General features: G+C 35.5%; 1 protein-coding gene across 2 annotated transcripts in view; it reads right to left on the bottom strand.

Annotated features, from left to right (window-relative positions):
* LOC148954988 (ecdysone-induced protein 78C-like) overlaps positions 1 to 15,413 on the bottom strand; it is a 199,551-nt gene that overhangs the window by 12,326 nt on the left and 171,812 nt on the right. For both annotated transcript variants that reach the window (XM_089099588.1, XM_089099597.1), the window contains exons 8-9: positions 5,947 to 6,110; positions 3,270 to 3,449 (exon numbers count right to left, since the gene is read on the bottom strand). In XM_089099588.1, coding sequence (XP_088955714.1) covers positions 3,270 to 3,449; positions 5,947 to 6,110 — 344 coding nt within the window. The remainder of the gene's footprint in view (positions 1 to 3,269; positions 3,450 to 5,946; positions 6,111 to 15,413) is intronic.

Here is a 15,413-nt window from a genome sequence, read left to right as displayed (position 1 = left end):
GTAATGGGTAGTGGCTCGTAACCAAAAATGGGCGGAGAGTTCATTGCGATAAAGAGATGAGCTTTGCTTTCAAACTGTAATTTGAATGACCGAGTACTACCAATTTGTACGGCCTTAACACAGTTCGGTACAACTGAGCGCAGTTCGTCATCTGAAGTTTCAGTGGGAACGTGGCGGATTATTCCGAAGAAAGCGGGAGTTTTTGCATGGGTAGCCACGTTATCTCTTTTCCTTTGTTTTGTTATCAAGGTTAGCAGGCAACCGCAAGCTTATAGAGAGATGTTCTAATGGATCATTTAAGAGTTACTGCTGATTTATACATCCTTTCTTCAAATTGGTCTTGATATCACTGAAAAAAAGTCTGGCTTTTTTTTCTCTTTTTTTGCAGCAACTCTTAAATGTTCTAAGCTCAATCCTTTTTATTAGTTTATTTTCCTTAAACAACCCCCCCCCCCCTATTTTAAACTAGTAATTATCGATTTGAAATTTAATAGGGGGTGACTTATGATTTTCTGAAGTGACCCCTCCCCCATCCCACCCTTTTCAGTATCTTCTGAATGGGTACCTACAGCCTTTATACGTCAGGCTATTATCAATGTTGCCAGGAATTATTTAATAAATAATATGTTAATTCCTTGGCTAAAGGGACTCCCTGTATCACCTTGTACATAAAACACCCCCCCCCCCTAAAAAAGGGCAAAACAACAGAAAATCAACTGGTTCATAATATTTCACAATCCATGACATTAAAATTAATTATTTTTTGCGATTTAAAGGCTACTATGTGTTTAAGTTTAGTGTTTTTTTTAGTATATGCCTAAGAATTCTTAAACCTGGTTAAGTACTGGTCATATACTAAAGGTAAAGGAGGATTAGCTTTTAAGTTAAAGGAATATTTGTAATTTCAGTTCTTCGGATCGTGTATCCACGTTTGAATGAATTTCAATATTCCGCGTACTCTGTAGGCTATACTGATCTTCAAGCTTACGAAAGGGTTACCTTGTTTTCTTGTGGCAAAGTTTCCTTGCCTTAAAAAATATAAATGAAATCTACATAACAACATTTTACGTAATCTTTAACTCCAGATATTAGAACTGCTATTGTTTGAATTATTCTATATTAGAAAAATACAGACAAATCTCACGCATTTGTTAAGTTGTGCTCACACGCAATTCCAGCAAGATTTCCTTGTCTAGAGATGTATGTCAGGCTACGCATTGTTCACCCAGACATGGAAGTTCACCCAGATCATTGAAGTTCACCCAGACATGCTTGTTGACACCACCAGATGACAAATTTAGTGCAAAAGAGGCAACCTGATTGGCAGAATTTCAGATCCTAGACACAAATATCTAGAGTCTAGACCTGGATACTTAGCTGCAGCTTGGTGCAATGAAACATCAAATTTGACATGTGAACGGGAACTGCCTGAATACTGACGTCTATACAGGCACCAGTAGCGGTTTTACGTAATCTTTAACTCCAGATATTAGAACTGCTATTGTTTGAATTATTCTATATTAGAAAAATACAGACAAATCTCACGCATTTGTTAAGTGGTGCTCACACGCAATTCCAGCAAGACTTCCTTGTCTAGAGATGTATGTCAGGCTACGCATTGTTCACCCAGACATGGAAGTTCACCCAGATCATTGAAGTTCACCCAGACATGCTTGTTGACACCACCAGATGACAAATTTAGTGCAAAAGAGGCAACCTGATTGGCAGAATTTCAGATCCTAGACACAAATATCTAGAGTCTAGACCTGGATACTTAGCTGCAGCTTGGTGCAATGAAACATCAAATTTGACATGTGAACGGGAACTGCCTGAATACTGACGTCTATACAGGCACCAGTAGCGGTTTTACGCCTCATAATCTGGAGGAGGGGCAAGGAGTATAAAATAAAAAAAAAACTTAATGTCAGATAAACTGGGGGGGGGGGCAGCTGCCCCCCCCCCCAGGCCTAGAGCTTCTACTGGTAGGCACGTGTCTAGAAATGCAAGTTTAAATAGACACGTATCTGAAGGCCACTTTATACGTATTAATAAGCTACTTTATAAATATAAGCTACACTGATAAAGAAAACCTGACAACAATCATGTACGTTAAAACGGGACTTTTTGTTTAAGACAGACGGTTTTTTCAGTCAAATTTCGTTACTAAGGGAACAAAATGTGCAAAATATTTACTTGTCAGCGACCTTTGATATGCCACATGTACAATAGTTGATAAAAATGTGCCTCGTATAACAATTCTAACTCTTTGTTTGCTTAAAAACGACAATTTTTATCTGTAATCCTTTATGTAAAGTAAATATTTACTTTTAATTGAATAGCTTGATATAATGATTAAACACCGATTTTATTATATTGTTAAAGAACTACTGTATACAAATGAAATTTTTAGACTTTATATTTCTTTATATACCACTATATAAATTTATATTTACATTTAAAACTTTGCATTTTTTTTCTATGTTTTGATGTATATTTAACCTATACCGTATAAAAATGATCCTTTCTTTTATTATTATTATCATTTCATGTTAATCAATTTGTATAGTGCTGTAAAATCTACAATAATGAAAAGATCACTATATGTGTCTGTTGGTCCAGAATGGAAGCTCTGGCTAGTCTCCAAGAAATATTGGGTTCAACTCCCACACCACCTCCCAATTTTTCAAGCAATTTGAAGTAATTTACTTCAATTATCAAATCGTAGCTAAATAGAAAGATTTTGGTTAATACTTTTTTATTCTAAATAATTCAACAACAGATCATAGTCGCAGAGAAATGCCTGAGGCAAACACAACTTTAGACACTCTTCCTAGAGCCAGTTCTATTCCAAAATTCATTCTTTGCTCTTTCAAAATTCCCGCTTCATTCAAAAATTTTCTTACAGGAAGTGTATTAGCCATTCAGGGGGGGGGGGAGTCTTTTTTTTTAGGTTGGAGTTATGTGAGGATGCTCTAGCCATTAAATTACCGACAAGTGTGAATTTTACATTGTGAGAGTGGGGTGCAATTATGAAAACCTCCTTAATTACGGTTTGTTATAGGCTTGCTGACGGCCTCTTTGGCAGTCTCGTAGATGTAACCTATCTTTTTTAACCAATAGAAATTATGAAACATTATTCTCTATCTAGAATAGTTAATTTGGCATTACAAAGTGTAAAAGCTTTTTAAATTTAATGTATTTTGATATAAGGCTACTGTATTAGCAAATACTCGATCTGCACTAGGAAAAAATATAAATAGCAATAATACCTGAAAATTCAGAGCCTCTTGAAACCTTTCTTGAGCAGCATTAATTGCTTTGACGTCTGTCACTCCTGCTCTTTCTGAATTAAAAAGTACTAAAGCAGTATACAACGCCATCTCCGTTTCATTTAAGTTATGCGAAGCGAATGTAGAAGCAAAGTTGAAATAGCTGCTCACGAAATCCGCCTGGAAACAGGAGAAAATTTTAAGCCAATTATTGGAAAGTAACGAAAGCCGAAAAGAAAAATGTTTGCTCTCTAATCCTTCGAAGGTTTTTGTCTAATAGCATTGACCCATCGTTTAAGGCAGTCAGCCATCGTTTAAGCGTTAGGTGAATTTCCGCTTTTTTGGACAAACTTTCTTTGGTATTACAAAGAATTCGCTCATCCAGATGAATGAAACTCCCGAATGAGCTCAAATACCAAATCATTAAAATAAACGAAAGTTTGATTTGTAATATATTCTTTCCGGAAAACGATTGTTTGTCCTTATATGTTCATGTAGCATAAACTGGAAGTCGAAATAAAGTTAAATCCCCTCTCTCTCCAATTTTCAGTCACGTGGGAAGCAAGGATATTCATACTTAGTTAGTAAAATAGACATTGAAATATTTTTAATCAATTCTAACTATTTTACATAATTTCCAAAACACAACGAGGGATAAGGAGATTGTTTAAAAGCAACCTTTACTTCTTCGCTCAAATCTGTTTTTTTTTTGTAGTTTTTAATGCTAGAGTAAGCCTCACAAGCTATTTATATGCTTTTGTGCACGGTTGCCTCAAAGTTTGTTTTGCTCAATGTCTGTGTACCTTGTCTGGGAGAAGCAGTACTCCCAGCACACCAAATTACTCTGGGTTTCCCCGAATTTCCTCGAGTGAAAATTGGGTTCTCCAAAACCTCACCATAAATTAACGTTCATGGAATAGGCGTTTTGCTTTGATTTACGATTTGCGTTAACGCAAAACGTAAATCGTTAATTTTTTTTAACGCTAATTTTTTGGGGAAGATTTTGGAGAATCCAATTTTCTTTCAAGGAAACACCAGAAGCCCTGAAGAGAATGCATACTTAGCGCAACTCCGTTGGGGTTATTTAAAATACAGCATATTACTCAATGTAAATTTTAAAAGAGAGTGGAAAACTGAAAAATATAGTACTTTTTTTATTACTGTAAAAAACCTTTTTTGTTTTATAAAAAGGAGAAAGGAGGACACATCAAATTTAAGAAAAAGAGAAACTGTTAAATATGTCAGAATCAACTAAGATAGGAGAAAATTGAATGGATTGGAATATAGAATTTGCTTTGTCCTAAGGGTTGTAAATCCAAAATTCCAAAAGCGTCAAGTAACGTCTTTTGAGTTACCCTGCTTTGAGCTATCGAATTTTCTTGATATAGAATTTTCTTAAAAAGTCTTGAATATTTAATTAATTGATTAATTAAAAAAGTATTTTCTTAAAAAGTCCTTAATACAGAATTACTTGATTAGGATAACGCAGTTCAGCATAATTGCACACAAATTATAAGACTGGCAACTTAGAGAAGTAAAGTTTTGCAATTGCGTCAATTAACGAAAATGATGGGGAGAGGGACCAAAAATTTATTTCCAAAAATCTAGGGGGAGAGATTTCAATGTTCTTTAAAATTCTCTCTATAAATGCCCTCCGTGCTTCCCCCTCCAAAATTGATGGCACCGAAGACACGAGCGAGCAAAGAAGAGACAACGTATTTTGGAAAATGGGAATATTTTTAGGTATCATAAGAGGGAAATAAGAAAGAAGAATACGAATTGGACCAATTTGTAGAGTTCCAGTTTTATCAAACTGAAGATGAGATACAAATCTGAATTCCCCCTCCCCAAAAATATCATTGTCGATTTAGGAAACACTTATCATTCTAGCTCTTCCTCGGTGACAGAGAATTCGCAGAGGCATAACTACGTTCTTTAGCACCCGGATGATATGTCAGTTGTGAGCTATAGAAATTTTTTATCCTCATTACTGAACTAATTGATTAGGAGAACGACCAAGTATACTTTCAAAAAAAGATTAAAAGCGAAGTAACCAACACAAATATAATGACAATTCAGCAGTTGCAGCTTAAACGGTATTATGTTACACAATATGGGCTTTTCAGGTGCCTTTAAAAGGGCGTGTTGTAAATATAAGCTTTGAAAGAAATGTCACATAAGCAAACTGAATTAGCAAATCTCCAAGTACCCCTTTCTCTTAAAAAAATGAAAATACTTTAAGTAAAAACGAATTGTGGGACCAAAAAAGAACCAAGAACATTTAATAAAACCTTTTTAACCCCTTGGACCATCGTCTATTCATGCTAGAAGACTACGATTTTCTCAGATTTTTTTTCGAATATATCAAAGTTATGAAGTTTCCAGGGCACTACAACATTTTTGTCTGTGTTGCCACGTTGAACCGTGAAAATATATAAGAAACACTAATTAGTAAATTTTGAAAACGATTTTCGTCATTATAAATTCAAACATTACAAATCTGTTAATTCCCAAAGTCAAGTACACCTTCAAAAGACAGTAACGCTTTTTGAACTAGTTTGGTACCACGTGCTTTTAGCCTATTTTTTGGAAGATTTTTTATCTTTTTTTTAACTTATCTAGCTGTGATCTAATTCTATTGAAACTGATGAACACGAAAATAAAATAAAAAACTCACATTGAAAACGTTTTCAAGTTGTCGCTGGGTAATAATACTCCCATCAGGAAAAGTTAGGGTTCCATCAGCTGTACTGACCATACGCGCAGAATGACACATCCAAAGCTCGATGAAACCGAGTTTGATCAGTATCAATTGGTCCTCTCTCGATAAGTCCATAAAAGCTGTAAATAAAATAAGTATTAATTACTAAAAAACAAACTCAAGCGAAATAGAATCGAGTTGTCATTCCCAGAATAACTAGTAAAAAAGATCAAATTGTTCTATTTGAAACTGTTTGAACGTCAATGAAAAATATCACAAGAAGCACAAATATATTAATAGCAACAAACCTTGGGGCATGGTTTTTTGAGCCCCTTGCAGGGGCCCTCTCCGCCAGAATTCAACCAACTGCATAAATAAGTACTTTCATAGTTACTAATGGACGTCTGTTCCATGGCTGTAACTCCCCTTTTAGAGTCAAAATATACAAGAATCATTATGATACATTTAATCGCCATGAGATTGAAAACGTTATTGAGTTTTAAAACATTGTAATCCAAACCAGAAAATAGAAGAGAGAAAAAAGAAAGAATTAAACAATTTTAACACGGAAAAAGCGTTGGTAAATAAATAAGGTTGAACTACTCTCGAAATAGAGATTAAATATAATAATATATATTAAAAGTGCAGAATTAAAAGTTGAAGTAAAAAATGTTGTACAAGTACCAAGTTATTTTGCTTGACAATGAATTTGGACTTGACCACAAAGGTCAAGCTGAAGAGGAGAGGGGGGATTTTTCACTATACAGATCAGTTATGCGAGATTGTTTATTGTAATTCTTGTTAGTTTAAATTTTGAATTATTAAATAGCTTGTTTTCGCATGTTTTAGGTTTTGACATTGCTCGTTGCTTTCCTTTGACTTTTTTTTTGGAAAACTCTTCTCGAAAACGGTTACAATAAAAAAGAACGCGGAGATATTCTTTTAGAAGAGTTATGGAGTAAGAAACAGCCATATGCAAGGGTGTCCACAAAGTGGGGATAAGAATACTTTCAATTCCGTTGAAGAAAAAAGATTCTGCAAAGATTCAATCCATTAGATTAAATCCACCTTCCTAGGGTTATAACGTAACAAAGATTAAGATGGCTAAGCCACGTGTACCGGATGAAAGACAATAGCTTGCCAAAGATTGTTCTTTTTTGGGAGGAAGATAGGAAGATGCCATAAAGAAGGATTTGAAGGACACTGTAACTTCATAGGAGCAGCTGTCTTGGCCTAAGGCGGCTTGGCGATGCAGCGAGTTGTTAGTAGTAGTAGTGGTGGTAGTATCAGTCAGGAAGCAGTTTGGGGTGCAGAGTTGGCAATTGCTCTCCTGGATTTTGAACAATACGATTTTGGGGAATTTCTTTATTACTAATTAAAAAAGAAGAAATTTCTCCTCTCCCATCGAATTTTGAAAATTGTCTATTCGTGCTTCATAAAACGATTGAAAAAATCTTGTATTCCCCGTCCCTGAATTTATTTGAATTCCTGCCCCTGGTAATGGACAGGGATACTTGTTACAATCGAATGTAATAGATTTTAAAAAATGAATGCTCCAGTAAAGTTTAAAGAAGGATCATAGTTAACTGAATCTGGTGCTATGTACTTCCGTTGACAGCTTTTGCACGTTCGTGCCATTAGATTTAATTGGTTGACTAGGTATTTTTGTAACACCCTTTCTTTTGTTTGAATGTGCTCAGTGCTGTTCTTCGGAGGACCCTAAGTGATGACTTGTTATCAGGGACATGTCTAGGATTTTGATTCAGCGGGAAGCTGTCCAATTACGGAATTTGTTAATGGTGCATTTTAACTAGACGAAAGGTTCGTAGTTTCATATAATTTTTTAATTTTGATTTAGTAAGAAAGGAGACTTGGGTGCGGCTTTTCTCTCCTTTGGTAGTATTTTAAACAATTCAGAGATATAAATTTGTATAAACCTAACGGAAATTCAGTTTCCCACATCTAGCACAAAGGTATATGTTAGGTTAGGCTCTTGTTTTTGGGCCAAAAAACTGTTATGACAAAAAATGCCCCTATACAACGCTTGAAGAACTATACTCCTTTGGGGAAAGTCTTCGAATAATTTGCTCCTAATCATTTTTGTGCATCTATAACAGTTCGAGTTCAGGTTCAAGTCTTGGTGTCACAGGTTGTTTGGTTTGGAACGGGGGTCAATGGTGTGACTTTGTGAGCTCAGCCAGAGTCGTCCCAGCTGTAAATGGGTACCTGGAGAAATCTGGGGATAAACACGGAAAGGGCCGAATGATTTGCCCCCAACCACGCATTGCACTCCCGGTCAAAGGCAATTAATCAGGAGATCGGTATTTGCGCTACCCAGACCATTGGTAAGCATGCGAAAAAGTTTAAAGTTTAATCTGTAACAGTGCTTGGTACTTACGTGTTATCCAAACCACACTCAAGAAGTTTGATCTGTTTAAAACTGGTTTGTCTGTCTACATTTGGAGATAATTAGCTTAGGCTCAGTGAAATAAACTATTATGCAGGTATACTTTAATTATTTAGTATATAGAGTTGGTTAAGTATTTAATATACTGCGTTCTGGGCGGCCTGCTTTCCACAATTCTCTGTTGTAGTTTCCATAATTTTGTTACTAAAGTATTGTATTTTTATCAAATTTCGGCATATTTCATTATAATTAACCTAACTTCACTTCTTGAGTGTGGTTGGGATAACACGTAAGTACCTAGCGTTTTATTTGTCATCAAATAACTTTATATTTCATGTTAAATACAGCAAATTTATAAATTGGTCATGACTAATATCGTAAATTTGGCAAAATTTTCCTTGTTTCCGTGCCAAAAAACCGTTATGGCAAAGAATTCCCTGGTACAATGGAAACGTCCAAGTGATGACACTCAGCATAATCAATAAAATTTCTTAAGGTCGTTTACCCCCTTGGTCGCGTACTCGCGTCCAAACTTTAAGCTGTCATTCTGGTTTTGAAGCAGAGTATGGCAGTCAAACCGGTCGTTCGAGGAATCGTAACTATCTTTAACTTTGTAGTAACTATTCTGTTTCTAGTGTCTTTATTGATGCATAATTTATGCTTAGTAGTGGTCCTTATGTTAGATGGGATTTTTTTTTTTTTTTTTTTTTTTAATCAATCATCTTAGGGACTTGATACAAATATTTCGATGACGGCACAGCATATAAGACTGGATGAACGATTTAAATGAAAAAACTCAAAATTTCTTGACTCGTTTCTAGCTACTAAAATTTCCAAAATTTTGGAAAGTTTAGACCCTACGTATTAGGCAAGGTTGTATTCGGGGAATGGGTTAGGGGGCTTCAACTCCCCTCTGAAATGTTTGTCCAACTCGTAAAAACATAATAAATATGCATAAAAAACACATTTTTGATACGTTTTTTTAAGTTTTTTTGTAAACCCCCCCCCTGAAACAAAAATCCTGGATACGGCCCCGGTAAAAGGTTATCAAACAGTTCGTGGTAACGAACTGTAAGTAAGGAGCGACCCGGCTCAATGGTAACCAACGGAATTTTGATACCAATACATACATCAAAAGAATCAGATTTTAATTCTGATTTCAAATATATAAGTTTCATCAAGTTTAATCTTACCCATCAAAAGTTAAGCGCCTGAGAAAATTAGGCTGATTTTCGAAAAAAGGGGAGAAGACCCCCTAAAAGTTATAGAAATGAAAGTCACACCATCATATTCAGCGTATCAGAGAACCCTACTGTAGAGATTTCAAGCTCCTATCTACAAAAATGTGGAATTTTCCATTTTTTGCCAGAAGTAAGATCACGGATGCGTGTTTATTTGTTTTTTTTTTTCCTCAGGGGTAATCGTATTGACCCAGTGGTCCTAGAATATCGTAGGAGGGCTCATTGGAACGGAAATTAAAAGTTCTAGTGCCCTTTTTAAGTGACCAAAAAAATTGAGGGCAACTAGGCCCCCTCCCACGCTAATTTTTTTCTCAAAGTCCCCCGATCAAAATTTTGAGATAGCCATTTTGTTCAGCATAGTCGAAAATCTAATAAATATGTCATTTATGATGACTTAATCCCTCACAGTTCCCAGGGTAGGGGCTGCAAGTTATGAACTTTGCCCATTACTTACATATTGGTATTGGTTTTTGGGAAGTATACAGACATTTTCCGGCTGGATCTTTTTCTGGTGGGGGGAGGGGCTGGAGGAGGGGGCTACTCGGGAGAATCTTTCCGTAGAGGATGTTTCTTTGGGGTAAGGGACATTTCTATGAAGGGGGCGCCGGATTTCCAAGCATTATTTAAAAAACAATCAGAAATTAAATTTAAAAAAAACAAGTTTTTTCAACTGAAAGTAAGAAGCAACATTAGAACTTAAAACGAACAGAAATTATTACGTATATGAGGGGGTTCTCCCCCAAGTCAATACCTAGCTCTCTACGCTACAGTTTTTTTAGTGCTTTCAAAAGAGCTATCTATTCTAATTAAACGGCCTTTCTGATTCAGGGGTTTGTGAATAAAAAAAAAAATTAACTTTTAACGTAAAGAGCGTGGTATCGACTAACGGGAGAACCCCATCATATACGTAATAACATATACGTAATAAAAAAAAACAAAAAACAAGCGATACGACTCAATAGTAATCGAAACTTTTAAAAACGGAATTTTAATGTCAATAAATGTATCAAAAGAATGGGCTTATAATGATGATTCTAAATATATAAATTTTATTAAGTTTAGTATTACTCATCAAAGGCTACGAGCCTGAGAAAATTTACCCGATTTTTAAAGAGGGGTGAAACATCCCCTAAAAGTGAAAGAATTTTAATGAAAATCACACCGTCAGATTCAGCGTATCAGAAAACCCTATTACATAGGTTTCAAGCTCATATCTGCAAAAATCTGCAACTTTATATCTTTTGCCAGAAGAAAAATATACGAATATAGAAGTTCGTTACGTAAGTTAATTTCTAAATTACGTCAGAACCAAATTTAGAGACAGCCATTTAGCAAAAGAAAAGTAAAATTTTTATGCAAACTTTGTTTACTTATTCAATGACGGTGAGCCAAAACAAAGCTGCATTAACTAAAAAACGATCAGAAATTAAATAAAAAAAACAAGTTTTTTAAGCTGAAAGTAAGGAGCGACATTAAAACTTAAAACGAACAGAAATTATTCTGTATATGAAAGGGGCTGTCCCCTCCTCAACGCCTCGCTCTTTACGCTAAAGTTTGACACTTTATTTTTTAAAACAATAAAAAACTTTAGCGTAAAGAGCGAGGCGTTGAGGAGGGGACAGCCCCTTTCATATACGGAATAATTTCTGTTCGTTTTAAGTTTTAATGTCGCTCCTTACTTTCAGTTTAAAAAATTTGTTTTTTTTTATTTAATACCAATGATAAGATTAGACGGTTACAATTATTTATCATGAATGATGTATGCTTCATTTGGTTGATCTCTGTGGGGGTGAAACCCAAATTCTGAGTATGAGACGATTAGCGAATTCTATGTATATTTTACTATGATAGATGATGCTGGTAAATCATACTGTACGTAGTGGCCCCCACCCTCCGTAAAACATTCTCGCGTACTTTACTCAGCGAAGGACTATTTTGTTTTTCTTGTCATAATGGAATGAGGTTACCTTTATAAAGGAAGAAAACGTTTTAGCTAGTATCAGTAGCGTCATTAAAGGAGCTAGGGGAGGGAGCATGTGTCCCCTAGATTTTTTTAGTCCCTAATCTAAAAAAAATCATTTTTGGGGGGAGTATTTTCATGGAAAAGGTTTTTTTTTGTATTTTCAACAAAAGAACTGAAAAAACTTACAAACTCCCCCCCCCTATTTTGAAAAATATATTTTCCCTCTCCCTCTAAATTGTCGTTAATTGAATCCACTGGTTAATTAAAGTGACGAAGCATGATAACGGAAAATGGGACTGTGATCGGTGTCAATCAACCAGTCAAGCAACTTCATTTTCAGGTGAAGACAGTCATGAAAAGAAATAAAAGTTCTTCAACATATAATTTTCAAAAGTAATTATATTATTAAATTGGCTGCAAAACAGCATTGTTTCTGCTCCTATGGAAATAAACTAAGCTTTGATTTTCAACCTATGAAGTTCCGTTGGTTTTCCCATTGGAAAACGTTTGGCACTCAAGAGTAAGCAAACGCCAGAAGCAGGGTTGCCACCACAGTCAGTTCCTAGAGGGCTAAAATCTCCAAATTTTGCGTGCTACATAGCGATTTTTGGCTCTACAGTCAAACAAATTTGCGCGTGTTGCAGCTTGCCCTGCGACATGCGCATGGTCCCTTTAAGTGTACTTAGATTAGTTTTTAGGTAAGTTTTTTATTATTTTTTTCTTAATATAAAGGAATAAAAATGTATCCCGAGCTGATCAGAGCGCTGAATGGGAAAATGTACGTGCACGTGCATATTCCGTATTTAAATATTTTAGATTATTGTCATACATAAAAAAATGTTTTGACACGTATTTTGATGAGACACATCATGTAATTGAATTGTATAAGCGTATATTTTCAATTTGGTCATATAAGATTAAACGTGCTACATTCAATGTAGCACGTACTACAGTACTAAACATGATGAAATAGTGCTAAAATAGCACTTTTGTGCTACAGGTGGCAACCCTAACTAGAAGTCACTGCGATCAGGTTACTTAACTCCACAATGACAAATAGCTATTTGCAAAACATTGAACAAAAAGAAAACAATTTTATGAAAAACATTGTAATTGTTTGCCTCCACTGGGTAGGAGAAACAGTTTGCCTCAAATCAGAGATTGACTCAAAGTGGAGCAGAAAAAAGTATTAACTATGAGTTTTTTTTACATGAAGATGCATCTACTAAAGGGAAAGATCTTCGTCAGGATCGTGGGAAAAAAGAAGAAATTAAGATATTGTTCATACTACACTGTGTAATTATAAATAAAAATAATAAGTCTAAGTATATAGGGCATCTGCCGCATTAAAGATTTTTTAGACACAATCTCAACCATACGAATCTATGGCCTGGTTATGGGGACAGGACCAGAGCTAGTCTAGTACACAAAGCTTTCCGAGCTTTTAAATTAAATCGCAACTACATTTTAGAAAGAGTATTGAAAAAAATAGATTAGAAAAATAAGAATAAGTTTTTCCGCTTGGATTTTCTATTTTTATAACAGATAGTTTGAAGCCGTGATTATAGCAAACCTACTAAAGAGTGAACCACTGCTACTAGTAACTGAAATTAAAACAAATGAAGCGTTTTACATTTGAAGATTTTTCAAATGTAAAAGGATAGCCATTTAATACTTATTCAGGAATGGCAGCTATTATCATTGTTATATTGAAAAGTAAAAAAGCAATGATAAAAACGAATTTCTGAGAATTTATAAAAAAAAGGCTCCAAAACCCTCGGAGTACTGGGAGATCAAAATAAAAAGAAAACTGTACAATTTTCGTACAATCAAAACCCTTGTTTGGGGGGAGGGGTACTCTGTCACACTCCCTTTTTAAAAATCCAAGGACCATCCCCCCCCCCCTTCGGGGACTGAAACATCGTAGAGTCGTCTGAGGGCTCGTTTAAAAGCCAATACTCAAGTGTATGTGAATTTTCATACACTAAAGTAAAATGACAAATTTTCACGAAAACTGCATTTTTTGGTTATCATTTCAAAATCAGCTCTCGGAAACGGCGGCAGACCATAATGAAAAGTGCACCATTAGAAGTAAAGACTGTACCAGAGGTTTTCAACCCACTATTGTATTTAAAAATCATATTTATCCCGTGTTTCGCTGATGCTAGATTCTTTTTTTGGTGGTAGTCCTAGTAAAAAGCGAAAGCTTTGAAAAAGTGGTTCGCTCTTTCCTAAGTTCCGACTAAGGAAAAGCCGGAGGCTATTCCTGTAGTATAGACCATAAAAGGACATTTTGTATAAGTAGATAGACACCAAAAGAATGCTAATATAAGCCATCTTTATGCGTCATCTTTTTGTTGGTGGTTGAAAACTTTGGCAGAAAATGAAAATCTTGTGCATGGGAAATTTTTGTGTAGTTTCCATTCAAGAACAAGTTTGATTGATTCCTAGATTGCTTTAGGGCTTCATTAATCAATGTACAATATTGTTTCCTTGCAAAACAACTGTTAGGTGGGAAGGGGTCAATGGATCCTTCTGTATTCAGGGAGGGCTAACTCCCCAAAAGTGCATTTATGGACGTAAATTACCAAGATTGTTCATGGAAGCGGAGATTCAAATAGAACCTAAACCAGATGATCACTTATTAGTATATCATCTGAAACATCAATGATGACATCCCAAAGATTAGGAGCATTAAACAGGACAACATTAAAATCAGTAATAGGGCGGAAGGAAGCACATTGGAATACAAGTTTATCTTTCTCGGGAATAGGAGTGATGATCATATAAAATCATATACAAATGATTTGGATTCCCAAGGCTACAAAAAGTCCTCAGGCAATTACGACAAAAGCAACTGTGTAAGGAAAACAGCGTCATCTTTGATATGTGTGTTGAAATCACCGCAAAGTGCCACTGATTTATTGGGCAATTGAAATTTATAGAAACTTAGGCCAAGATACGCAAGCATATACCTAGGGATCGAAACAGTATTTTGGTAATTCATCAGATAGACCGAAAGAAATTTCTAAATCCGCTCAGTAGTCCGACTTAGGTTGAGGATATTATCAGCACATACGACAAAAGGTATGTTGATGTCGTGAAGAATAGAAGATGCAAAGTATTTCCCCTGCGTCCAAAATATAATTGTTAAATAGGGTAGGAGAAGGGACATCCCCCTGCCTGGCTCCCTTATAGACAGGAATTTGTCTTTTATGGTTAGCTGCACTATTGACGGGATTAAGGAATCTTTATACAAATATTCAAACTCGAGTACATATCCTTAGTGGTTTTGCGATTGCAAAATTGGCACCTTTTTTTAGTAAAATAGTAGTGTAACTAAGGAGTAGAAAGTGTGCTTTACAGTATCCTCCCTGGATCAACGAAGAAAAAGATGAAGAAATCAATACATCTGCAACTACTGATAAAGTATTTATGCAACCGATGCTGCACTGAAGCACAAATTAGTGGAGAGGGGTATAATATTTTTTCTCCTATTCATTTATAGATGATAAGCCAAAAGATTGCGGGGCACTGAGGAAACAGTAATAGGGCGGAAGGAAGCACATTGGAATACAAGTTTATCTTTCTCGGGAATAGGAGTAAGATCTTCTGTGCAAAAGGTTAAATATGGGGCTCCTTGAGCAAATAACATCAGCCAAGAAGAAGGGTCAAGTGCTCCATTAAAGCAAGACCAGCATTTATCTGTTGCAGAGCACTGACTACGTCAATACTATGGGACTTTTTCGGTTTAAGAGACAATAAACTGGTTTTAGAACAAGAAGCATTAAAACTTTCCGTTCAAGAAAATCCGTTCAAACCTAGTTTTTAG

Source organism: Artemia sp. Qi Xiang Cuo, chromosome 2 (genome assembly GCF_049724085.1).
Source record: "Artemia sp. Qi Xiang Cuo chromosome 2, ASM4972408v1, whole genome shotgun sequence".
Taxonomy (NCBI): Eukaryota; Metazoa; Arthropoda; class Branchiopoda; order Anostraca; family Artemiidae; genus Artemia; species Artemia sp. Qi Xiang Cuo.
The sequence above is the reverse complement of the archived record's forward strand: the minus strand, read 5'-3'. Positions and strand labels throughout refer to the sequence as shown.